Genomic DNA, 27150 nt, shown 5'->3' on the forward strand with positions numbered 1-27150 from the left:
TATGAAACAGCGGTGACTGTGAAAGGTTAGATTAAAACTTGTGTAATGTTGTGTCTCTGTTATGTATTTTGTTTGTCACTGATGTTGTATGTGTGGCTGCAGCAGGGGGAGAAAGCCCAAGACAAATTACATTTCCCTCGTAGACAATAAAGTTGACCATGACCTTGACCATGAATTGGTAGAACACTCGCCTTTGGATCACAAGGCTATGGATTTCCTGCCAGGCACCGCCAGCTCAGTGTGTGAGTATACGTACAGTACAGTAATAACTCCAGTAATTCTAGGAGTTGGTCAGTGTGTGCATGGCGCTCCACCTCAGCACTCTGGTCCCGATTTTCGTCACTGCTAAACTCCTTATCCCTTTTCTTTTTTTTACTACTTTGAAAAACATTACAATTTACATCTACACGTTGTGAGCTTGTAGATCGGCTATTATAACTATATATTTTTTTTCTTCTCCAAAATAGTAAAAAAAAATCACACCTGTGTGAACCGAGTGGTGCAACTCCCCTCTCCCCCCTCCTCTCTCTCTCTCTCTCTCTCTTTCTGCTCCGTCAGATTAGCTTTATTATGGATATCAATGAACCTAGACAGTCAGAAGTTCGATTTGCGTCCAGCAGGTGGCAGCCATGTCACATACTTATCTCGTTCCAATTTCACATGCGCACACCACTCGTGCTCTTGACTGACTGATACACACGGACATTCCTGGTTGTAGGAGTGGTTGCACCACTCAAAAAAAGGCAAAGAAGTTTAAGGGATAGGGGGTTTACCACTGAGGAAAATAGGGCCCTCCATCTCCCAGGGGTCCAGCACATTATAAAGGAAATAGACACGCTTGTTACTCGGCTGATACCTGCAATAAGCCACTCCGACCGTACTTATATAGACCTATGGTAATTCTGCTACCCAAACGTATTATCTTCTGTCCCTATGGGGGGCAACACAAATGGGAAAACGTATACAGTATATGTCACATGGAATTCCCCCTACAGCTTCCTATGCCTATGGCTGCAAAAAAATGACTGACGATTCTAGTTTTCTGAAAAGCCTTATGTTTCTATGTCAGTGGTTTTCAAACTATTTTACGTCAAGGACCCTAAAAAATGTACCGGTATGTAATTGGACGCGGACCCCCATCTCAAAATATGTTGTTTCAGGGACCCTCCCATGAAGCAAAGATTTGAGCTAAAAACGTTCGCTCTGAAAGAATATATATTCAAATATTTGTGCCACATTTTCACAATTTTTGATAAGCTCGTAGTGCGGCACTCAGTGCCGCGCTATGGACTGCAGGACTCCGCATTATCTCCGCTGTGCACAGCAGCACAGGGGAACTGTCTTTATAGCCATGGTCTTTTTCACACCCGTGTGAAGTGAGGGGCGCTCTTGTCATCGTACATCATCATGACGTAAAATAGACACTTTGCCTATTTGCTCAGACACTATGGCGTAAAGTTCTCCATTCATTGTCAATGGGAATTTAATGTTTGTTTAAGACGACGTTTGTGTACGGTAACTAAAGCTGGATATAGGAGGGGCTAGCGCAGTGCCCCTCAAAAATATAAATATTCAGAGAAATTACTGTAATTGATCAAACAACCTGCATTTTTATGTAGACTTTACGTAGGCTATACTACAACAGGAATTGTGGGAATTCTGTTGAGTTGTATTACTGCAAAAAGAATGGTCCCTTGCGGATGATTTATAAGCAAGCAGCATAATAACTGTGGATTTTTGCAGCGAAGAGTGAAATTGGGAGGTCAGATTTATGGCCATTGGGTCACTACAGTAATTCTTCTGTCCTATGGTCATAATTCTAAAGCCTGATTTATCTCTCTCTATGTCATATGGCGGCAGCAGTGTCGCATGCAACATCATTGTAGTATAAGCACTTGGCAAGGACAGTCACATGACTGATTTAATACAATAATTACTTCTGCTGCGTTGGCATGCAACCACAGTTGAACATGTAAGATGAGTTCAACCATGTTGTTTTAATCACAATAATGTCTCCCATTCCCATCTGTCTCTAGTAATTACTGAGAGGATTGGGGACCCTAAGTCCCATTGTCCATAAAAGGAATTAAGAAATGTTTATAAAACTAAAAATAATATTTCTAAATGTACAATAAAACATACTGTGTTGAGCTCCTCTGTCTCTCCATCCCATAATCTCTTATAATCTCTCTTCTCTGATCATTTTCATCCTTGACACCCCCCCCCCCCCCCCCCCCCCTTCTCTCCTATATACCCCCATGCAGCTTCATTTGCACACTGAATTTGATATGAATATCACCATCTGGGCTTTGGTTGCGGTGGTATTTATATCAGCAAACATCACTGCTGGAATACAAAGTAATATGATGTTGGTGTAAACAAACCAACCGTGGTCACGCTGCTGTTCCTCAAGTTCTAAAATTGCACGAAACTAGAGTAGCAAATAAAAGTAAAAAGAAAAGGAAAAGTAGGCTACTTTATTTTTTTAACAAATAAAAAGGAGGATTTTATGAATGCAGAGCCAGGGACCACCTGCAATACCTCCACTTTGAAAGCCCAAGTTCTAAACAACTTATCACCATGCAGTGCATGTGGGTACATATAGTATTTTACATATTATGTTACAATATCTTATTCATATCATCAGTCTTGTATTAACCCATTTAGACCTGAAGACGATTCTACAAATGCCTTCTAAATCCTGACAGTTTTCTGAAAAACCCATGTTTCTATTTCAGTGGTTCTCAAACTATTTAATGTAATTGGCCGCCGACCCCCATCTGAAAATATGTTGTTCCAGGGACCCCCTCAGAAGCAAATATTTGAGTAAAAAAAAGTTCATAGTGTTCATAGTGCCGCACTATGAACTTGTAGATCTGCTATTTTCCAATAACTAAAGTGTAACATAATGCTTAAAACAACAAAAGGGGTTCCCGCCCAGAAGGCATCGCTGGTGATCTCAGTTCTGTGTTAGCAAATAGTCAGCCTTCTAAAATAATCCTCTTCATCTTCAACAAAAAACAGTGTCTGATATTAGCAACTTAGAGATAAGGGGGATATTCAGAGATTTATGTTTGCCATGGATCTAAAAGGAACAGATTTTCTTCATGTGAACATATCTCAAGTAAAGCTGTGTACTTTATCAGAGATAAAGATTATAGTTTGGGTGGATTACTTACTGGACTACTACTTTTACCATCCAAAAGAAATTCACAAATATACAGTATGTATATACAGTGCATGTTGTTAACACATTGGAGACATGAGAGCAAAGATTAACCTAATTGGACTATCGTCCAAATAATAACATTTGACATAGCCACTGTAACAACTCTGGTCTGAAGTCTTATTATTACGAGACACTGATGACTTCATTACAATAGGATTACAACACAGGCCTAAGATCCATTCTGACATGAGGAAAATGTAAACCTTTAGGAAAATGTAATTCGAGATAACTCATAGCCTACCAAAAACCTTTTTATAATTCCCAATTCACTGCAATTTGGTGGTTGCAACTTGCAAGTTAAGTAAAGTCTTACAAAAAGCTATACAAAACAGAGCAGCAGCAACCTGGTGAATGTCTTGTTCAGCTTTCAAACTGTCAGAAAACTCACAACCCTTCAAAACAAAACTCAAATTAGATCTCTCTCTCTCTCTCTCATACCCCCCCCTAGAATAGGTGAAGAGGTTGCGCACACAACAATCATTTACTGTACTTTCAAAAGCAGGTTCCTGTACTAAAATAATGAAAATAGTATTAACAAAGCTAACACATTTTGTTGGTGATGCTGCTGGAAAGGCTGTCTGATGTGCAGCGCAGGGGATTTCCAAAGACCGTCTTGACCATATTAAGACATAAACTGGCATTGGCTTCCCAACTGTTTGTGCTGCTGAATCAATACATGTGGTACTGCGTACAATAGAACTCTATCTTTTATATAGCAAGACTAGCTCTGTTTTTATCGGGGCTCTTCTGTCGGTCAGGCTGTCAAGATGCAGATCTTCGCATGGAAGACGCTCACATGGAAGACCATCTCTACCTCGAGGTGGAACCCTCCAGTGCAGAGCCAATATCCAGGATAAAGAAGACCCTCACATGGAAGACCATCTCTACCTCGAGGTGGAACCCTCCAGTGCAGAGCCAATATCCAGGATAAAGAAGACCCTCACATGGAAGACCATCTCCCTCGAGGTGGAACCCAGTGCATAGCCGCAATATCCAGGATAAAGAAGGTATTCCTCCTGATCAGTAGCGCCTGATCTTTGCCGGCAAACAGCTGGAGGATGAACGCCAACAGACCAGACAACATCCAGAAAGTGTCCACGTTGCACATTGTGCTACATCTGCGGTGCATGGTGGCATCATCGAGCCATGTCTGAAAGTGCAGGCCCAGAAGATGACAAGATGATCTGCCGCAAGTGTGACACGTCTTCACCCTCGTGCGACAAGTGTGGACACACCAACAACCTGCGCCCCAAAACCAGGCTGAAGTATATGACCCTTGTTTTTGTCATGTTTTTGTCAAAGTGCTGAAAGTCCCCGTGTCCCCTAGGGTAGGTAGTACCTACCCTAGGGGACACGGGGACTTTCAGATTGATTACTTTATAAACAGTTTGCAGAAAAAAGCTCAGGCTACAGTTCAATACAAGGTCTGCTAAGAGGATTTTATAATCCAAGAAAGCACTATGGCTTGTTTCCATTAGGGTAAGGGGTCCTTCATATTAAATTAATTTGTCACCACAACAATATCATTATTGCAATGTGTACTGTATATTTAATATACAGTACAAATTTCAATATAAAGTACAAATTGCAACAATGATATTGTTGTGGTGGCTAGCTGGTGGTGGTGGTGGTGGTGAAGTAATAGTGCCACCTCATAATTGTAAAGTGCATTTTCAATAATTGAATTAATGAATTTGTGTTTATTATGTTAGGTTGGTTAGGTTAGGTATAATATAAGCATAATCTATGTCAGAAAAAAGGGGAAAAAAATAATATTAGGATCCGTTAAGGGAACTGTTAGGAACCGGAACCGTTAAGAGGGATCCGGGAAGGATCCGGAACCGTTAAAATCCTAACGAATCCCAACCCTAGTAGGTACCCTCACAAAAAACATGCAGTAATCCTGGTCTCTAAACTGCCTCCCCCTGGCCAGCCTGATGGAGGGGAAATGAACTGGTTGGAATAACGTGTTCCTTCCACGTGCTACGTCCAACCAGGGAAACTCCCCCCTGTCAGGTGTAAAGGAGCAACTTGGACACTCAGGCATGAAGGAAGCATGAGTTCACGTCTGTTGCTCTCCCCATGTCCCCCATATATGGGGACTAGGTTGGCGGAGGGTGTGTAGAGCCGGTTTCTGTGCATGTCTGAAGACAGCTTCATTCAGTGAAGACTATACACTGGGTTGAAAGTTTACAACACACACGCTAGATGAAGACGTCCCCACTGTTGTCACGAGTAATGGTCCCCTGTTCTCTCAAGAGGAGTGGTGGTCCCCAGGCCAGCAGCGAGATCGACTTGCTGCTGACCTGGTGCACCCGAAACAACAGCTAAATGCTCTCAAGATGGTGGAGCTGATCGTGGACTTCAGGACCCTGGCCCCTCTCACCCCCATCATATTGGGAGGCACTCCAGTCACAACAGTGGAGTCATGCCGCTTCCTCGGGGTGACAGTCTCTCGGGAGCTGAAGTCGGGGGCCCAACATCGACACCCTCACAAAAAAGGCCCAGAAGAGACTGGTTATTCTGAGACAGCTGAGGAAATTCCACCTCCCAAGAACCTTGCTGGTTAACTTCTATACTGCCATCATAGAGTCCATCATCACCCTCGCCATCACTGTTTGGTTCCGCCGCTGCAGCGGCCAAGGACAAGGTCAAGCTGCAGCGGGTCATACGATCAGCAGAGAGGGTGATTGGCTGCCCTTTGCTTCAATCTTCTGAAGTGTCCCTCTGAAGATGTTATGCAAGTTAGCAGTTATTCAGTCGGGTCAGCAGCATCATGCCACACACACACACACACACACACACACACACACACACACACACACACACACACACACACACACACACACACACACACACACACACACACACACACACACACATATATATAGACCTATATAGGCTGATTACCACATCAAACGATGGCCAAGCATTAAAGCAAATACATATTCATTCAGGTTAGGTTTGAATAGGGAGGGCTACTCGAACCTTAAAAAAAAAAAGACAATTTGCATTTCATGATGCCACATGCAGAACACGGCTGGTGTTCTGGAGGCCAGATCCTGCCCACCACACGCACGCACGCACACACACACACACACACACACACACACACACACACACACACACACACACACACACACACACACACATATACAATTTGTCCATTTTCAACCTGGTATAGGCCGATACCTATATTTGGAGCATGTCATAATTGTCTTCGAGTTTCAAATTGCACACACCCGTGTGAACCGAGTGGTGCAACTCCCCTCCCCCCCCCCCCCCCCCCTCTCTCTCTCATTAGCAGGCAACAGTGCAGCACTGTCTCCCTCTCTCTGTTTCTGGCAAACAGCGCCCCTACTGGTACCCTACTGATACTCAAACTGGTGCTCATTAACCAACACATAATAGTGAACATCACGGATATTGCTGTTCCACCACTCAAAAAAAGAGGCTATAGGGGGGAACCCGGGAAAGGGTCCTGTATGGAAACGTTTGGGAATGGCCGGGGCTACTACAATTAATAATTACTAATATATATATGGTCACATAAGAAAAGTTTTCAGAAAAAGCTAGCGGACACATTTGATCTTCTAGACTATCATGACTTATGGTGACTTCGACTCTGAGCCAGTATGAGTCTGTCTCCATCTCAGCAACTTCAGCAAGCCCTTAGTGCGCTCAATGCGCGCTGCTGCGCGCCCCAAGTCCATTTAAACCGACATTCACATTATACATACCGCCGTCAAAAGCTTTCTTGACGCTCCGATTGATATAGCCTACATATCATCATCCCAAGTCTCAACAACACGGGCCAGGAGTCAGGAGACACGACAATAGTCTAGGACTCTAGGCTACTAGATTAGCAACTAAATTAACAACTAGGGTGATTTAGAAATTCAGATGAAATGTGTTGACCTATGCAATTGAGACGGACAAAACGGCTTGAGTTTTGTCTGCACGATTATTTTATTATTTTGAAATAGTGGCTTGCCCGGCCCCTATCCAACATAGAAATTTGAGGAACATTTAGGCTCGGACTAGTTTTTGACTGCTTTAATGCATCTAGGATTCTATCTAGCCTAAAGTGCATTAACTACGAATATATAGGCCTACCATCAAGTATAGGATTAGGATATATAGCTGAAGACAAATTCCAAATGGACAAAAGAATATCGATTATACTATCAGAATAGCCGGAGCCAGATTGAAAAATTCTCTTCCATAGAAGAGGGGGGAAATTGGAAAAAGCGAGAAAAAAAGGCTAAAATTTTAATAATTAATAATAATTAATAATTAAAGTGATCACACTCTCATCATCATTATTAAAAGTTTCAAAACCATAGCTGTCCTGTCTCGCTCACTCTCCAGTTAAAGTTTTTTTTACTGACCGTCTGAGTCGAAATGTTGCCAAATGTCAAGGAATTGCGCAGCGGTGAGCTCTGCCAGGTGAAGATGTGGGGGTTGCTGCTGTGCCTGAGTTGCCATCCTTCCGTCCGTTCGTTCCTGCCTCTGGGTTGGGTGGTGTGTATATATGGGTGCTAATCCCGAGTTCAGTCAGTTCCCAGTCCAGAGCTCCTTCACAACTGTCGCTCGGCAGGGTTTCAGTCGGTGCTTTTAAACCCCCCGCGGCGCCTGCAATTCCCCTGCTGGCCAAAGGGGGCGTGTCTGTTGAAGGCATGCAGATACCGCCAAGAGCTTTACAGGAGATGCTGAGGAGAGACCAATCACTCTTCTCAAGGGGGGGGGGGGGGGGGGGGGGGTGCTTGATTCTCTCAGCGGCACTCAGGCTTCCAGATGAGTCGACATTAACTGTGCTGTGTTGCTGACTGAAACAATGCTGATAGAATCATTTGGTCCGAGAACATTTTGCTGTCATGAGTGGGGAAAATGTGTTGTTGAACTAGTCTCTGCTTTATAAAACAGGCCACAATCTCAGACCCTTCATATCTCTGAGTCTCTCTCCCTCCCTCTGTGTGTGCTAGCGGTGCGCGAGTGCATGTGTGTCACAGTGTATGTGCGTGTGTCACAGAGTGCACGCGTGCGTGCGCAGCGTGCGTGAGAGAAAACATGACTATGCACCCACTCACTGCACACAAAATGAAGTGGAAACCGAACTACATTTTCTATCCACTGTACCAAGACATCAGAGACACATACTGTACTTCCGACAGATTACAATCACCCAAGGAGTTTGAAAACATGAGTAAAAAAAATCCCATATCTGCTGGGCGAAGTACAACAATGTGCAAACACAGCAGCAAGATTGGTGAGCTGCTGTGATAGGAGAAGGATATCAAATGGAACACAACCACCTTAAAGACTACTGTGTGTATCCCTGCATCTACATCGAGTGACCTCGGTACATAGATGATTCTATTGGATATTCTAACTTTCAATTGTATACATTTTGTTGTGATTGTGTTTGTCCCACTTTTTGCTTTGACAATGTAAACGTGTATGTTTTCTCATGCCAATAAAGCCCTTTGAAACTGAATTGAATTGAGTGCAATCATTGCACGCGGAGTGTGTGGCGCATGAGTGAGACCATGTTTCTGACAGGTCCCGTCTATTCTCACCGTTGATATAGTACCAGTTATAACGTATTATATTACATTCATATGGAGATGAGAGGACACTGCATAGTACACCGCCATCTATATCCCAGCATTCCTTCACTTCCATCTCCTCCCTCCTTCATGCTTCATTCTCCCCCATTCTTCCCAGTCAGCAGGGTTTGAAGAGCTTTCCGTCTTCTTAGCCATAGTTGGCACAAATCCTATCAGTAATCGGTAAGGCTCTGTGGTGCAGCTACTAAATCACCCATACACCCCCTTTCTCACTGGAGGAAATCCACACATCCCCCATACGACTGTCTTTAGTGCCCCTCATACACATATTCCCCCTTCTCTGTATTTATTATTATTATTATTTATTTATTTTATGAAGGGAGTTTAATACAACATCTGGACCCCATACGGGTCCTTATTTCTTCAACATTCAGAGTTGAATGAAGACTCTGGGTTTTAGCTACTGTGTAAGGGCGGCGGAAAGGGTTCAGTGGAAGAGGAGAAAGAGGGGGAATAAAGCGTTTTATCTCCACCTGGCAGTGTTGTGTTGATTGCACTACTGAGAAATGAAAAGAGGGAGGGAGGGAGAGAGAGAGAGAGAATTATTTGGAGTGGAAGCTAAGAGAATGTGTCATGGTGTGTAGTGTGTAGTGTGTATGTTGAAAGAGAGCTCTTATGAGGAACGCTCGTCCAGTAACACCCTTGCTGCATGAATAATAATTACAGCAGTTTATTTCTATATACAGCATACATACTGTATACTGTATATATACTGTATCTCCCCAATGCACTGAGCACTCAGAGAAATGGTGAGAGAGGGTGATGGAATGAATAATGGAGGGTCAGAGCATAATAATAATAATAATAATAAAATATTATGTTTATAATAATAAACAAAAAGATGATAATGCATGAAATGTGATCAACTGTCAATGGAAATGTGTCATGGACATGATCACGCACACACGGTGCACATACATAAATAGGTTTACAGCACACGCAAGCACGTGTGACACACGCGCACACACTTAAAACAATGAATTGAAGTTACAAAGTCGAACAGAATAGAGGGAAATAGCCTATATCACCACGTTCACACTTTTAGGCGTGATGTGCATGACAAAGACGTGCTAGACATTTCCTAAATCCGGACTTCACAGACGCATGCCTCAGAAACACTAAGGCTGCTTGAACCTCCCTGCTGTGTATTATTGTCTCCACCAGGCGTACAAGGAATGGGGAGATTATGTTAATTGCACTCCGTCCGTATGTCCGTCCGTTCCGGAACAGCTAATCTCCGGCACAGTTGGCCCGGCCGATGCCAAACTGTGCGCACACACACACTCCCTGCGGATGCATGCCAATGACGAACCTCTGACCCAATTCTTCGGCCCAATAAGCGGCTGGAAATGAGCACAGAGCCAGGAGGTAAAATGCAGCCACACCGTGATGTTTTCCCAAAAGAAGGTTACAGCATGGGAAATGGCGTGACACAAACAGCAAACAGATAGGACATGTTGGTGTGCAGCTCCACCATGGCCTCTCACTGAATCTAACACTGAGTGTGTGTGTGTGTGTGTGTGTGTGTGCTTCCTGGCAGCCTTTTAAAGGCAGCTGAAACAATCAGGGCAGCTAGACTCTACCATGTTACCGGTCAAACATGCAACACTTCTAAACCCCACATAACCCACGTCACATAAGCCTATAAATCTATTTCACTACACAGGTAAGTAAATATCAATTATCAATTAGGTGGACACAGGAACATTAGCACTGTGCTGTGCCACCTGCAGGGCTAATGTTCTGGGGATTTTCCCAAGTCTTCCCTTAATATGAAAGTACTTTGATCTAGTTCAGGAGGACTATAAATTTAAAATTGACATTTGCTGATTGGAAGAGGGCTTTATTTGAGCATGCCACTCTCATTCTGGGTGCCTGCCATGCAATGGCAGAAACACAGGTGATTCACACGCATAGGGACATGTATGAGGTAAGTGAGGAGAGAAGAACGATTTTGAGGATGGTTTTCAGACACACTTTAAATTAACTGAAGATTCTTACCTATTGAACTCTGATTAACTTATTCTGATACATGTGTGGCATGTGTTTCCACAGCTTTTTCAAATGAAACAAATGCACAGCTCTTCTTTTTAAATAAACAGTGCGACAATGTGTATACACCACTTTCAGTACAGCTTCTCACAATTGAAGTAAACATGTTTTCTTCCTTTGAATCTCTCCATCCCTTCCATGATGCCAAATCAACTATACAGAGTAAACTCCTCAGTGTAATTCAATTTGTAACTCTCAGAGTGTGGCCTACAAATGTAACCAAGTGAACCTGAAAAGTACATGGATGATTTCATTGTATACTCCATCATAGGTTTAATACAGTATGTAAAAGTATCGACTGCAATATTTGGTGTTAATCCTAAGAGATCGTCGTTTTTGGCAGATGTGTATGCATTTTCTACAGTGTTGTTCCATATGGCCAAAACAGCTTCCCTGCCTTAGTGCCTTCCCATTCCTCCTCCAGGCACTGATTTACAACAGAATGGAGCTGCTCTTTGTTAACACAAAAAAAGTGATGCCAGTTTAGGACAGCATATTCACCAAAAGTGCTGAGTCATGGGGTCTAAGACTAAGAGGCACGATTTGAGATAGCCTGAAAGCCAATGGCAATGTTAAATCACCATAAAATCTATACTAGCTACTTTACGAATTGAAATGCATGCGAGATTGGAGCTTTAACCTCATATCAAGCCAAGACATAAAGTAAATGCATTGGATTGTCCTTAAAAAAAAAAGAAGTAAAAGTAAATAAAATCCTAATGCTGTAGCCTACTATTATTAGTCTTGGCACATAACTGTACCATGACATCTATGACATGGGTGTTAACATACAGTGTGTGTGTGTGTGTGTGTGTGTGTGTATATATATATATATATATATATATATATATGAGGGAATTGAGAATGCATAACATCGAGTGACAGCGAGTGTTCATGAACACGCACATCTAATGCTGTGTAAATACAGTACATTTAGCAAGTATGATAATTATTACTCTAATGTATTTAGAGGATAAGCCCCTTGAGGTGCATCATGTCGTGTTTGAGGGGGTCCTCGTGATTTCCGATCCGTAATCCCCATACAGAAAAACAGCAACTTTACCCTCTTGTACCGATGCCTTCCGTTTAATATATATATATATGGTAAATGGTGCATTTATATAGCGCCTTTATGCAAGGCGCTTTGCATAGATTGTGCATTACATTCACCCATTCACACACACATTCATACACTGATAAGCAACAGCATGCGTGCGCATAACGGCAGCAGAAGAACACCACCTCTCATAATAGGCAATGGAAAAGTTCTAAATGCACTGTAAAAATGCCCCATCAAACTTTCAGATGCTGTTTTTATTCCAGTGTGGATTAGGATTAGGATTAGGATTTTAATTGTGATCTCTCGCCGTTGAAATATATAATCCCTTGGTTTCTGTTGTGTTTGAACAATAATAGCAATTCAAAACCGTTGTCCTCAAAACCACACCTCCAGTCGCTGTCATAAGAACGGGAGGTGCGCTCATGATCACGGCAGCAGAGCCTGGTTGTCCATGTCCTGAAGTATAAATGTCTCCTAGGGTGCATCTCACTAGCCAATACACACAAGAGAGATTGAATGGACTGAAACCAGCGCTCCCCAAAACAACAGGTTTGGAGATCTGTTGGGAATTGATTACATGAAACAGTCAACCGTGCGCCCAGTCCCAATGTTTGTAAACAAATAATTGGTCTATAGGGGCTTGAGTATCTGTCCGGTTTTCGGTGAGATTCCGAATTCCACCAACAGATTTAGCAAGGTTTAATACGCACATTGGTTTGTTTAATGCTTCAATAATTTCCTTATTTTACGAATCGAACATGCTTTTTATAGGGTTTTTATTAGTTCATTATTAAACATAAACATAAAACACATATATTGACATTCGTTCAAACTTCCCCACACAGACTGATAATAGTACCTTGGATTTGTGCTTTAGCACGCCCTTAAAGTCTATTACCTAACCCTGCTCTCATTTGGAGAAGTGTAGTTATATTGACACATAATCATGGTATTCCACTTTGTGTGGTTCCATTAAGTAAGTGTGCATAATTATGGTATTCCACTTGTTTGTGGTTCCATATGCTCACTTTGTAATGTGTGTGTGGTTCCACGTTTGTGGTGTTCCACCCACTGAATAAGTGTGGCTATTGGCCACTTTGTATGTGTGTGCCACTTGTAACTATGTGTGTGTGGTTTTAAATCTACCATTCAAGATTATTGATTTGGAGAAAAGAAACACAATAGCACTTGGTTACAATCTAATTATCATATTACACATTAATACATAGTTATGAAATAATGCACATATCATATCATTATAATTACCGCTGGCCTTTCTGCTGCTTCTGTCATCATGATGGTATAGGATGAATCTGGAGATTCATTCTTCCTGTACTAGACCAGAGAGAGTTGCTTTGGCAACCAATCAGATCGACAGGGACAGTTGTCTCAGCCAATGAGAAAGCACAGACCTTTATGGCCTGTGCACTGAGCATCCTGCCTGCTCACTTGAGACAGCCTTTTGCAACAGCCCACATCACTTTCTGTCATGTGAGCTGTTGCTTATCTAGATCAACTGTCTAGATTGACCGTTTAAACCATATATATTTATCTAGGCTTTTACTAACCCAGTATAATATTGGTTACTAGAACACATCTTCAAATGAAAAGGACTTCTTTCTTCCTAATACATAGACATGTTCCTTAATCAGTGACCTGAGTTTCAGAGGTCTTCCTGCCTGTGACAGGTCATAAACCTCATTCTCACAGCAAGATCAGATAAGCAACCCCCTTCTAGAGTGGCTGCATCCCTGGAATGTGCCAGAGAGACCCATTTCAGTCCCTTGCAGTTATCAGTGAGGAACAGCTGATCAATCATTTTGACCTATTCTATATTTTACCACTAATTCTGAATAACACATCTTCGCACATCCATATATAGTTCGACAGTTATCATCACACCTGTGCAAGACCAATTCACACATTCACAACACCTGTAATCAAACCAGTCGCCATTATATTACGATTTAAGGGAGGTCCACAAGTAGAACGATAAGGATAACTGTAAAAAGTGTATGGATGGGCAATGGAAGTCAAAGGTCAAGCTCATGGTCACAATCAAGATCAGAGTCTGCCCGCCATGAAACTTGGAGGTCGGGGGTTCGATCCCCGGCCGACCAAAGACTCTGCATCAATGGGCTGGATTGGGGGGTCAAATCAACTAATGATTCCCGAGCGTGGGGTAGCGTGTCGGACTAATGCCTGTCGGACCCTTAGTACTTCGGGAACAAACACGGGCACCCGTGTGAGGGAAGGGTCTGCATTAGTTCCATTTTGGAACGCCACGGTCCAGAGTCGGAGCGGCAGGGGCGGTATTGCAGTCGCTGTACCGCACTGTTGTGACGAAAAGAGAGTTGAGCCAGAAGGCAAAGCTCTCTGTCTACCGAGCAATCTTCGTTCCTACTCTCATCTATGGTCATGAAGTGTGGGTCATGACCGAAAGAATAAGGTCACGAATACAAGCGGCTGAAATGAGTTTTCTTCGACGGGTGGCTGGCATCTCCCTTAGAGATAGGGTGAGAAGTTCAGTCACACGAGAGAGACTCGGAGTAGAACCGCTGCTCCTTCGCCTGGAAAGGAGCCAGCTGAGGTGGTTCGGGCATCTGGTTAGGATGCCACTCGGGCGCCTCCCTAGGGAGGTCCTCGACGCATGTCCCACTGGGAGGAGACCCCGGGGCAGACCAAGGCGCAGTTGGAGGAAATACATCAACTCTCTGGCCTTGGAACGTCTCGGAATCCCCCAGGAGGAAGTCACTAATGTTGCTCGGGAGAGGGAAGTCTGGAGCTCTCTGGTGGAGCTGTTGCCCCCGCGACCCGACTACGGATAAGCGGTTGAAGATGGATGGACGGTCCAGAGTTCATGCCAAACGTGGTTGTGAAGTGCTGCTTAGTTCACATCCAGACAGATTGTCTGTCTCTCATTCTACAACAGGTCGTTAAGAGGAAGCAATCTGATTGGTTGAAACGGTTTCTAGCCGTTGATCAAACCAGCACTGTTCACCACCTAATCAAAACAAAGAATTCAGCCGCTCTGTTTTCCCAGAGCGCTAGCAAACTCGGTGGCTAGGCTAGCTAGTTTATTTGGACATTAAAGTGGTCGTAGTGACTACATCTGTCATTAAGTGATTTTCTTTGTTTTAAGGGTAACTGTTGTAGAAATGCAGTGATGCTTGCGGAACTCGACTTCGTCTCGTTCCCCTAGCGCATCACTGTCGTGGCAATAATCACGTTAAACAACACCATCTCGTGTAATATTGCTTAATTAACCTGATTCACAGGTGAATAGCCTCTTCCATTACTGCATGTCACCCCCCATCTCTCTGCCCATTTCCTGTCAGCCTACTGTGTATCCCTCCATAAAAAAATGTAAAATAAAGGCGAAAGCCACAAAAAAGAAGGAAGAATTAACAAGCTAAAAGCAATTGGTTTTGATAGCACATCAGTGAGCTGGATGCAATCCTACCTGGAGGGGAGAGGGGAACCCCCCCTCCCAGTGAGCTGTGGCGTTCCACAAGGAATCATACTAGGGCCTTTACCGCCCCAATTGATTCAATGTGGAACGCCCTACCAACAGCCATTAAGACGTGTGAATCCCTTGACTCCTTCAAAACCGCTCTCAAAGGGCACCTACGGAAGGCTGCAATTCGAAACTGGCCCCCGTAAAAGTCTGAGACAGTCTTCTTCAACAAGTAACAGTTTTTCTATTGACTTGTGCTTTCCTTTGAAATGTAGGCTACCCATTCTACATACTCTGAAATAATGTTCATTCAATCAATCAATCAATCAATCAATCAATCAATCCACACTGTTCCTCTGTTGTGACATTGAAAATATACATTTATATACAGTAAAAGTCTAAAATATTTCAATATAATTGCAGGACAGTTTATGACTGATGAGTCCACACACAGCCGGTCATGGCCGAATGCCTCGCTTCCACATTCTATCGACATACAGTAGCCTTGAGGGATAAACCAGTAATACACATGAACCATCTGCTGTTTCAATCACACCTTACAGTCAGACAGCGACAACAGTCAACAGACCAATCAGGGCATAGACAGAGAGGGAGAGAGATAATAGTACGTGATTACAGATGGGAGACAAAGGTCATTGAAGGGCGCGTAAAGGGAAAGGGGTGGGCTTGGGGGTAGGGATGTAATGGTACAGCCGTATGGTATGAAGACCATAAGTCTCTCCTTTAATGTTGCCCTGCAAATGCAAGAGAGTTTCACTTACAATAGCTCTCATGCTCTATTATACATTGTATACATTATTATTATTTTTTACAGTGGAATACCGTATGATATGGTATTTTGGCAGATACTGTAGCCTACCATACTGTGACACTTCATGTCATATATTTCAACTTGGGGATTCAATATTGAAGGATGCAATTTACACCATCCTGCTTCCAACTGTGCATTAAGCTTCTCTCTGGAATATAGTCTCTGACACTGCAGTGGTTGGATCAATTGAACTTTGACCCTAATGCTGCCGGCCCTATTGGTATGCATACAGATACAGTATAATATAGTTCATTTGGCTTTTATAGCTTAGGTGGATGTGGGCGTGCTTGGATCAGTATCGTGTCAAGTTGTGTGAATTAATGTGAGGAATACGATTACATACTGTATAGATATGCAAGTGACCTTGTACCGAGAAAATCACAGAGAAGGCATTTCATTACATTTTCTGAACTTCAGGTTCAGGTTCAGGTTCAGGTTCATTTATTTGTTTGTCCCCGAGGGGCGATTTGTTGTACGGCAAAGCATCATAACAGGCAGACAACATATCACATAAAATACAGTAAAGACACAAGGTACACATAAAAACAATAAAACAGGATGGCAGTTTAAGTTATCAGTGTAGCATTGGAATTCATCATCACTTGCAAAGAACATATTAGTACATACAAGAAGCGAGAAAGTATTGCTAGTGGCCCCTGGGACCTTTAGGCGGAGGCAGAAGTGGAAAGGTATTGGCTCAAAACCTAGCAACTAAGTACTGTAGTTAAAGCTACAGTCCGGGACTTATTTTAATGAATAAAACATTATTTTAGACAATGTGTACGATGAGGTATGTCAACACAATATAAATAGCACAGTGGGAGGTGGTCTGACAATGTCAACAAAGTTATTGGAACCCTACTGTACTTTGTTACTGAATACATTTTTATAATCTTACCAGCCCCCTTCTCATATATTTGTAACTCAACTATAGATCCCAATCCAATAACGGCGCTGTTTGGTGCCCCTCCAGAGGGAATACAAATACCAACTCATCAGGCTGAAGCTATAGCGTTCTCCTCTTTACTTGCCAGACGCCTGATACCATTCAATTGGGAAAAGGCAGCGTCGCCATCTCACAAGCGTTGGGTGGAGGATGTTATGTCACTCACATCTCAAACTCCAAGAACTTAAATATACAATCAGGGGCTCCACTCAGAAATGTGGCAACCGTTTCTAACCTACTTTGCGGTAGTATTTTCTACGTAGTCATTGCCCCCCCCCCCCCCCCCGCCTTCATTTTTATTTTATTTAAATTTTATTTCAGTTATAGTTGATTTCATTAATATTGTTGGGGTTTTTTTTACATTGCATTTCAGACTTTTACACTCTACATTAATGTTGAGTACTGGTGTTGTTGTTTTGTTCTGTATCTGTTCTGTGATTGTTGTCATGTATCTGTTGTCTGTCCTGTCCTATGTGCAAACTTCAATACAAATACTTGAATATAATAATAATCTTACCAGCCCTGGTTGTGTAAAACCTGACATAATGTAACATAATATACAAGCTCACTTATTCTGTACTAATGTGAAGAAATAACAAAAACACACATATTATACAATGCATGATTAGATGCTCAAATGAAAAATGAAAGCTATTAGAGCCGATTGTTAGTATGCATGATTGTCAGTGTATGGGCGTGTTTGCCTGTGCATGTAGATTAAATGAGCTTTATGGGTTTGACTGCCAGGGACGTTTGTCCGCTCACTGTTGATACGGTTGAGCAGCAGCCATAATGGGAGTGTGCATTGTGTAAATTAGAGTGACAGTGTGTACCATCGCAGTAATCAGCCATCTCTGTCAGCAGTACAATCTGGACTGGAGTAGGACAAGAGTTGGATTCAACTCTAATGCCATTTCCACAGATACTACATGTCCAACTCACTGGCATCCAAGACAGACCATGCCAAAGGACTCTCCAGTGGAGTCCAATAATCAGTCATTCATTTAGAAAACAAATTGGATGCCTTTGTGTATTACAGTCAGCATCTCATTCACGCGCGATTATGAATCCCACCAACGTTCTAGGGTAGACCCGCCTCACCATGTGTCTGATTGGCTCCCGGGAAGGCATAGTTTTACTGAGGTTAGGCCGTTCGGGTTAGGTTTAGGGGGGTGCATACTTAGTTTAGACTAGTCATTGGTTAGACATGGGTTAAGGTTAGGTTTAGGTGTGCTGCCCCGTGGGAGGTTACGTTTAGGGTGACGGTTTGAGATAGGTTGTAGTTGTAGGAGTAATGACTGGTCGCAAAAACGAGAACTGTCAATCACAACGACTACTGGCCAATCACACCAGGGCTTTCCTAGAACGTTGGTGTGATACATAATAACGCCTCATTCACACATGGACACCAGAGATTATCCTGCAAGGCAGAAACCTGCTCATCGGAAGCATGCAGTCAGGGGTTCAGTGCCTTGCTCCATTACTTAGAATACTGTATATAGCCACTCTACTGTACCTCTCAGGACAGTGACGACCACATATTGCTGTGGTATCTGTCAAATACGAGCACTACCATACCATACCATCTTTATTTATATAGCACATTTTAAAACAACAACGTTGTACCAAAGTGCTTTACAGTAAAACATTAAAAACAACTTCAACATTAAAAAACAACTTCATTTAAAAACCACAAAACAACCACAAACAACATGCACAGTGTCACGTTAAACATCGAACATCTCATACTGTGCTTGGAAAAGCCAAGGAATAAAGGTAAGTCTTGAGGCGTGACTTAAACACCTGGAGGGTGGGGGCTTGTCTTGTGTGCAGAGGCAGCTCATTCCAGAGCTTGGGAGCTGCCACTGCAAAAGCTCGATAACCTCTGAGCTTCAGCTTGGTTTTAGGAACCACCAGGAGAAGCTGGTCAGAGGACCTGAGCGTCCGTGTCGGAGCATAGGGTTTCAGCAGTTCAGATAAATAAATGGGTGCCAAACCATTTAGACACTTAAAGACAAAGAGCAATACTTTGAAGTCAATCCTGTATCGCACAGGAAGCCAGTGGAGGGAGGCTAGTACAGGGCTGATGTGGTCTCGCTTACGTGTGCCTGTAAGTAACCTAGCAGCTGCATTCTGGACTAGCTGTAATCGAGATATGGAAACCTGGTTTACTCCAATATACAGGGCATTACAGTAGTCAAGGAGGGAAGTCATGAAAGCATGAATTACAGTTTCAAACACAGAGCGGGATAGACAAGACTTAACCTTAGATAGCCTCCTAAGCTGGAAGAAGCTCTTTCTTACTACTTCATTTATTTGTTTGTCCATCTTTAGGTCAGAGTCGATTTTGAAACCTAGATTGGTGGCAGTAGGCTTCAAGAAGGGCTCAAGGGGGCCTAAAACACCAGGAGGGGACACATGTGCTTGTGTGGGCCCAAACACCATAACTTCAGTTTTGCTGTCATTGAAGTTTAGGAAGTTTAAAGCCAGCCATGCTTTTACATCCTCGAGGCAAGCAAGGAGTGGTTTCAAAGAGTCAGGATTGTTACGCTTTAGGGGCAAATAAATTTGGCTGTCATCAGCGTAACAATGGAAAGAAACACAGTGTTTCCGAAAAATGGATCCTAGGGGGAGCAGATACAACATGAACAGAATTGGTCCAAGAATAGAGCCCTGTGGCACTCCACAATGGAGGGATGCTGTGGTGGATGTGGCATCCCCTAGGGTGACACGGAAACTTCTCCCTGACAAGTAAGATCTAAATAACTCTAGTGCTGGCCCTTTAATGCCAACCCAGTGCTCCAAACGAGAGAGCAAGATACTGTAATCTACAGTGTCAAATGCCGCGGTAAGATCCAAGAGCACCAGAATGAGAGAGTCACCGGAATCTGTAGCCAAAAAGATGTCATTAAAGATTCTTAACAGTGCAGTCTCGGTGCTGTGGAGAGCTTTGTACCCGGACTGGAACACTTCCAGAATGCCATGTGTGTTCAAATGGGGCATCAGTTGGGCCAGGGCACATTTTTCCAAAACTTTGGAATTAAATGGGAGCTTGGAAATAGGCCGAAAGTTGGATAGGACAAAAGGATCAAGGTTGTGCTTTTTAAGCAGCGGCTGTACCACAGCATGTTTAAAAACAGCTGGTACATCACCTGCCAGGCACTGGTTTATGATCAAAAGGAGATCCGGCCCTGTAGCACCACTGGTCTCTTTAGCCAGCCGAGGGGGAAGGACGTCTAAGGGGGAGCCAGTTGGTTTTATTTGGGAAATTATTTCCTGTAGCTGAAAAAGAGATACAGGCTCAAAATGGCTCAAAACGTTGGGGCAGGTGACAGCAGTAGAAGGGTCATGTGTCGGAGTAGGGATGCTAGCCCTGATGTTGGCCACTTTGTCAATAAAGAACTGTAAAAAGAGCTCACATTTTTCAGGGGAAGCATCAAGACAGATAGGCTGGGGGACGTCAAGTATATCATTTATAGTTTTAAATAAAACCTGAGGTTTGTGACAGTTAGTTACAATGATATCTGAAAAGTATTTCATCTTTTCAGTTTTGACACTTTGCTGGTATTTTCGCCAGCTGCCACGCAAAATGTCAAACCACACCGTTAGCCTATCCTTTTTCCACTGACGTACAGCTCGCCTGCATTCTTTTCGGACCTTCCGTGTGCTGTCATTCAACCAGGGCTCAGTTTTAGGTTTAGGGCGCCTAGAGCAACAGTATCAAGGCCTTTAAGACAGATGCAATCAAAGCGAGTGGTTAGCTCATCTGTGGTCATACACACAGGGCTGGCTGGGCTTTGTAGGCCTACTGTTGCACTGGTGAAGGCAGACGAGAAACGGGCGGCAGTGGAAGAGTTAAGTATACGGCATCTAATAGCTGGTGCAGCTTGTTTAACAGTGTGACATGGGAGTGACATATCAAACAAAACAGGCATATGGTCAGAGAAGAAAGCACCACATATTTCAACATTGGAAACTGGTAAACCATATGAAAGGACCAAGTCCAATGTGTGCCCGTGCTCTTGTGTGGGACCAGACACAGACTGCACAAGATCAAAGGAACTTATGAGACTTAAGAATTCACTAGCCATTGGCTTAGAGGGACAGCATACGTGTATATTTACATCACCCAGAATTAAAGCATGATTATACTTCGGCATTATTCGGCCACTATAGGGCTCGTAACTGACAGACACTGATGGAGCATGAATGCAGTCACATAATGCGACTGGCTACATGAGATCATTTGGCTTTGCAGAGTGGAGGTGGCTGTTAAAACCACTTTCAACGGCCTGGGCCGTGGCTCAGCGTTCCAGGCACCTTGGCCGGCAGCCAGAGTCTGGCAGTGTGCCGCGGGTTCGACTCCTGATCCCGACAGTCTTTACTGCATGTCACTCCCCCCCATCTCTCTCCCCCATTTCCTGTCAGCCTATACTGTCTGTCTCTCTATAAAAAAATATTAAATAAAGGCGAAAGCCGCAAAAAGAAAAAAAACCCACTTTTTTGGGCATTATAGGTGAAGAATGTCAAAATTGGTCAAATAGTATAATAGGTCGTACGTAAGTGGTTTAAAAGCCAACCTCACAAGATGAAATTGTGCTGTTACTTTGATAAGTTCAGTGGTACTACTAGGCAAGTCCCAAGGTGCAAGTGAGTGAGTGAGTTCTCCCTCTCCTCAGAGAGTGATTAAGGTGCCTCCCAGGAAACAGTTTTGACTTACAAAAACAACCCACCCACAGTAATGATATCACCTGAGACCACCTCCCGATGATGCAACAGTACGCCATTCTTCAGTGGCAATGTGAAACAACATGTCAAACAAACAAACATCCACTCACATCTCAAAAATGTTGACGGGTGTTGCTACTTTGAGGTTCTACCTTCAATATCTCCTCTGGGTTGATTTAGTTTGAGTTTTTATTTATATTGTTATTTTGTTATGTATTTATCCGAGTTGTTGCTGTCAAGAGGTGTTGTGTACAATACAGAGTAATGAGAGCTGTGTAGTTTTCCTTTCTGGGGTTGGGGTGGGGGGTGGGTTTGTTTTTTACTGTTTTTTGTCTTTTCTTTTTTTTTTTTTTGTCTTGTCTTGTTTAAAAAAAAAAGAAAAAAAATCATGATTCTGTAACTCATTGTGGTAAATATCTGCATTATCAATAAATAAATCTTAAAAAAAAAAAAAAATGTTGACGGGTGCAGGACAAAAATATACATACAGGAAGAAGGTAGGAAGTCCACAGCACCGTTCTTTAAGCTCCCATCAATTTTATTATAGGAATCAGGAATCAACGTTTCAGAGTTGTTACAGTGGCGCACACACACACACACACACACACACACACACACACACACACACGCCTGGAATCTGACAACACCGCACTGCTTTTTCAAATCTCTTGGTGGCGTTTGTGACTTGCTGTCACAGCTCTTTACCATTACCACAGGCAATGAAGTGGAAAATATGTAATTAACATGTCATTATAAATACAGTATGTATCAATCAGCATCTCCAAATCTGAGGCCATGGTTCTCAAGGTGAAGGAGTTTAAGTATCTCGGGGTCTTGCAGTATTGCTGTCCCTGTACCGCACTGTTGTGACGAAAAGAGAGTTGAGCCAGAAGGCAAAGCTCTCTGTCTACAGAGCAATCTTCGTTCCTACTCTCACCTATGGTCATTCATTCATTCATTCATTCATTCAAGTTATATTTATTCTCAAAATTACACTGAGTAATTCAACTCATTTTCAGTGAGTACAGTACAGTACAGTAATACAATAGTAATACAATATCATATAAAAAAAACATCACAATACATCAGAGGATCAGGAAAAGGAAAACAAAAGGTAATACCCACTTCATGTGAAAGAATAAGGTGACGGATACAAGCAGGCAAAATTTGTTTTCTCAGACGGGTGGCTGGCATCTCCCTTAGATATAGGGTGAGAAGTTCAGTCACGCGGGAGAGACTCAGAGTTGCATCTCCCTTAGATATAGGGTGAGAAGTTCAGTCACGCGGGAGAGACTCGGAGTTGCATCTCCCTTAGAGATAGGGTGAGCAGTTCAGTCACGCGGGAGAGACTCAGAGTTGCTTCTTCGCTGGGAAAGGAGCCAGCTTAGGTGGTTCGGGAATCTGGTTAGGATGCCTCCCGATCGTCTCCCTATGGAGGTCCTCGCTGCACGTGCCACTGGGAGGAGAACCCGGGGCAGACCAAGGACCAGGTGGGAGGATTACATCTCCACACCGGCGTGGGAACGTCTCGGGATCCCCCAGGAGGAAGCTGCTAATGTTGCTCTGGAGACGGGAGTCTGGAGCTCTCTGCTGGAACTGTTGCCCCCACGACCCGACTCCGGATAAGCGGTTGGGAGATGCTGGATGGGGATCTGATGGTAATTCCGACAGGGCATTAGTCCGACGTGCGGGAACTACGCATGTCGGACTGCCGCTCGAACATGCGCTGCTCCCGTGCTCGCGGTTATGGTTAGGTTAGGGTTGAGGTAGGTTGTAGGTTACGGTTAGGTTAGGGTTGAGGTAGGTTGTAGGTTATGGTTAGGTTAGGTTTGAGGTAGGTTGTCGGTCTAATGACTGTCGGACCAATAATAGTGTAACTATAACTAAAGCCTGTACCCGGCTGGATGGATGGACAAATATGTATTTCAAGCGTATTTCTGTTTATTTTTCTCCCCAATTTTAGTCACTGCCTGAAGCCCAACACCGTTATTTTCAACGAACCTATCCCACACCGGCAGCGTCCGACGCGCGTTCATGCCTCGCCTGACGCTCCGATACGCCACTGTTCTATTTTCCGGTGGCGCACCCGGTGTGTGTTGGGCCTGACAATGACTTCCCACTGGTCTGGGTGTAGCTAAAAGGAATGATAGATACAGAGATATCCATATGGGCATATCAGCATGCCCATGGGCATATATTGACGACATCAGATATGGGCATAAAGGGACAAGGACAGAACATAATGGTGGTATCAGTCAGTTCGCCGCGTGGTGTGAGGGCCGAACTCTAGATGTGTGGTCCTGAACCTCTAGTATATTAAAAAAAAACGGGCTTCTCGATTATTTGATAAATCAACAAACTAATCGATAGAATAATAGCTAAGAAAATATTGATTGCTGCATCCCTAAATCATAGCAGGGTGACAGCCAGGCGTGTGTGCATGCAGCCACGCATAGCCCCAGCCCCTCCCCCAAACACACATACCCCTACAGTAGTACAGCACACACCCTGCAGCCTTGTCATCAGTGTAATTAGGCTTCAGTGAGATGAGAGTGGGAGGGGTTGGGTTGGAGGAATGGTCCTAAGTAATTCATTATATTGAATCAACTCAATTTGCTGGGTGGACAGAGGTCTATTGCTGTGCTTTCAAGCAGAGAGAGGGGGAAAGAGAGAGAGAGAGGGGAAGAGGGAGAGAACACTGGCAATGGTTGGAGGAAAACTATCAGCCATTGATTCTGATAATTTATTTGCTCACGTTAAAGGGGAGACTGCAGTGGTGGTCAATCACACCTCTCACCAGTCAGCATAAGTATCAGCACAAAGTACTCCAAGGGTGATATCTGGTCATACTCTTCGTGCAGAAATGTGGTGAATTGAGTGGCTATAATGTAGTCACTCAATCCGCATGTATGAGGCGTGTGACTCTACAAGCATGTAGAGCTCCACACAATTAAGGTAGTAATATATCCGACGTTATGGCTCTGTCCTCTTATTGCTATTAATTAAAGGGAACATACCCTGGTATCCTTTTCGAACCCTTTTCGAACCTTCTGCAAGCATTTAATTAGTCCAATAAAGGAATTAAGTGCATTATGACTTCACATACATTCTGCTATGATGATGATGATGATGGTGATGGTGATGATGCGTTGCATGTGATGCCTGCATTTTAAGTCCACAATTTGAACCAATCAGACAGCATCCTGTAAATGAATACTATGGGAAAACTTGCTTACTGGAATCTTTCATCCCCACGGTACCACATTGATCATTTGCCTGCTGCAAAAGTCACTTGTAAAAGCTTTAGAGGAAATTATACTAAGGGAGCCAAGAGTCATGAATTCTATTCAGATCCTGTGCACCATCAAGTTTATTCTGGGTAACAGTATCATCACCATCATCATCATCCTCATTATTTTCATTATTTTATTTATTTAAAATCTTGAAGGAGGCATTGGTGTAGAAACCAAAAACAATGATAAACGTAGTAGCAAATAAACCTCGGAATTTACTCAACGACATTAATGAGGTCAATTTAATGTTCTTTTGTTAAAGTAGTTTAATTGAAATAAGTAAGTATTGCCATGAATGGTTCTGTTCAGCTTCTCTGGTCTGTTCACAACCCATGACTGTTCCCCATCTAGCGCCTTCACAACATCTGGTCAAAAATAGCCGATCTATCTACACACTACAGTACAAGCTCACAACGTGTTGCAATGCAATGTGCATTTTAGTAGAATATTCTCCCCAGGATAAGGCTTTAATTTAGACCTGAGGATGATTCTTAAAAAATGTCTTCTAAATCCTAACAGTTTTCTGAAAAGCCTATGTTTCTCAGTGGTACTCAAACTTTTTCAAGGACCCTCAGAATTGATCTGTATTTGGCCGCAGACCCTCATCTGAAAATATGTACCGGTAGTACACCGGGTAGGCAGGGACCCCCCCCCCCCCCAGAAGCAAAAACGTTCACTCTGAAAGAATATATATTCAAAGATTTGCACCACATTTTCACGATTTTTCAAAAATAGCAGATCTACAAGCTCATAGCGCGGCACAGAGTGCCACGCTATGAGCTTGTAGATCTGCTATTTTTCAATAGCTAAATTATAACAATGCTTAAAACACCAAAAGGGGTTCCCGCCCAGAATGGGATGAGTAAAGTAAATAAATAAATAATAATCTACAGTGACAGACTGGATAACCACTGCCACAAGGATTTATAGTCTACCTTGGTCACTCTTCAGAAATACAATGGTCTTCTGGAATTAGGGAACTCTGTGGATAATCAGATTAAGCTGCAGCCCACATACTCTATCTATACAATCTTGTGGGTTCTCAAGGCCAGCTCGTGACCTATATTTCATGTTATCCTCTTTCTCCTTCCACAGATAATTGTTTACAGGGTTATCTAGTGGTTATAGGGGCCATTGTAACAAAATAAATTGATTCTTGCAGTGCTGCTCAGCCAACGTGTCGGTCTTGTGTTGGTGCAAGACACTAAACCTGTATCTCTAGGGTGGGCTGGTTGAAGGGATCTTCAGTGACATAGAGGGCGCGTTCGGAAATAGTGCACCGAGCGCACTGTGCAATGCAAACTAATAGGCGAGTGTGCTCCCGGTGCGCATTTCCAAACGCACCCAATGTATACAAGAGATATTCAACACTGATTAGCATTTCAGGAAGACAAAGTCTGAGACCATATTGAGACAGCAATAAATATGACACAATTCAACATGATTTATGTTCAGAATCCATCAAATGAACCATTAGAACAGGAACCAAGCTGCAATATTTCCAAGAAGTGACTAAGATTGACATTCCAATTCAGGCTAAGTGTTAGAGGTTAATTTGTAGCTGGTGTTTATTGATGTAATCTACCTGCCATGAAGAAAGATTTGTGGCCTGGAATCGTCCATGGTGAGGTTTTAATGTTTTTTCTCTACAGTCTATCTCATGGTCAAAGACTGTCTATTCTATGATGGATTCCCTTAAAATGGAGAAAAATTCTCTCCGCATTTTACCAGGTGTTCGGAAGGCTTTGCTAGTATAAAATGTAGAACAAACGTCTGTTCCACTTTGAAGAGAGCATTAGCCCAAGAGTGTTGTCTTTATCCTCCAACTTGCCGTTTCCAGAGACTTAAAACTGAAATAGCTACTGTAGATGAAGCCTATTTATAGCATAATGACATTTCCTTGCCATCTTCTAATGCGCCGTC

The 27150-nt window shown here is 43.1% G+C and overlaps 1 protein-coding gene across 2 annotated transcripts in view; it reads right to left on the bottom strand.

Annotated features, from left to right (window-relative positions):
* Positions 1-27150, bottom strand: part of LOC310854870 (calretinin-like) — a 44752-nt gene that overhangs the window by 9483 nt on the left and 8119 nt on the right. The window contains exon 1 of one of the 2 annotated variants that reach the window (XM_083759596.1): positions 7621-7766. The exons of the other annotated variant lie outside the window; for it this stretch is intronic. Within the exon in view, the coding sequence (XP_083615722.1) occupies positions 7621-7717 (97 nt within the window). The 5' untranslated portion in view covers positions 7718-7766. Of the gene's footprint in view, positions 1-7620; positions 7767-27150 lie in introns of those variants that run through there. 2 annotated transcript variants of the gene reach the window in all.

This window comes from Protomyctophum parallelum, assembly GCF_964188405.1.
Source record: "Protomyctophum parallelum genome assembly, chromosome: 2".
NCBI classification, from domain to species: Eukaryota; Metazoa; Chordata; class Actinopteri; order Myctophiformes; family Myctophidae; genus Protomyctophum; species Protomyctophum parallelum.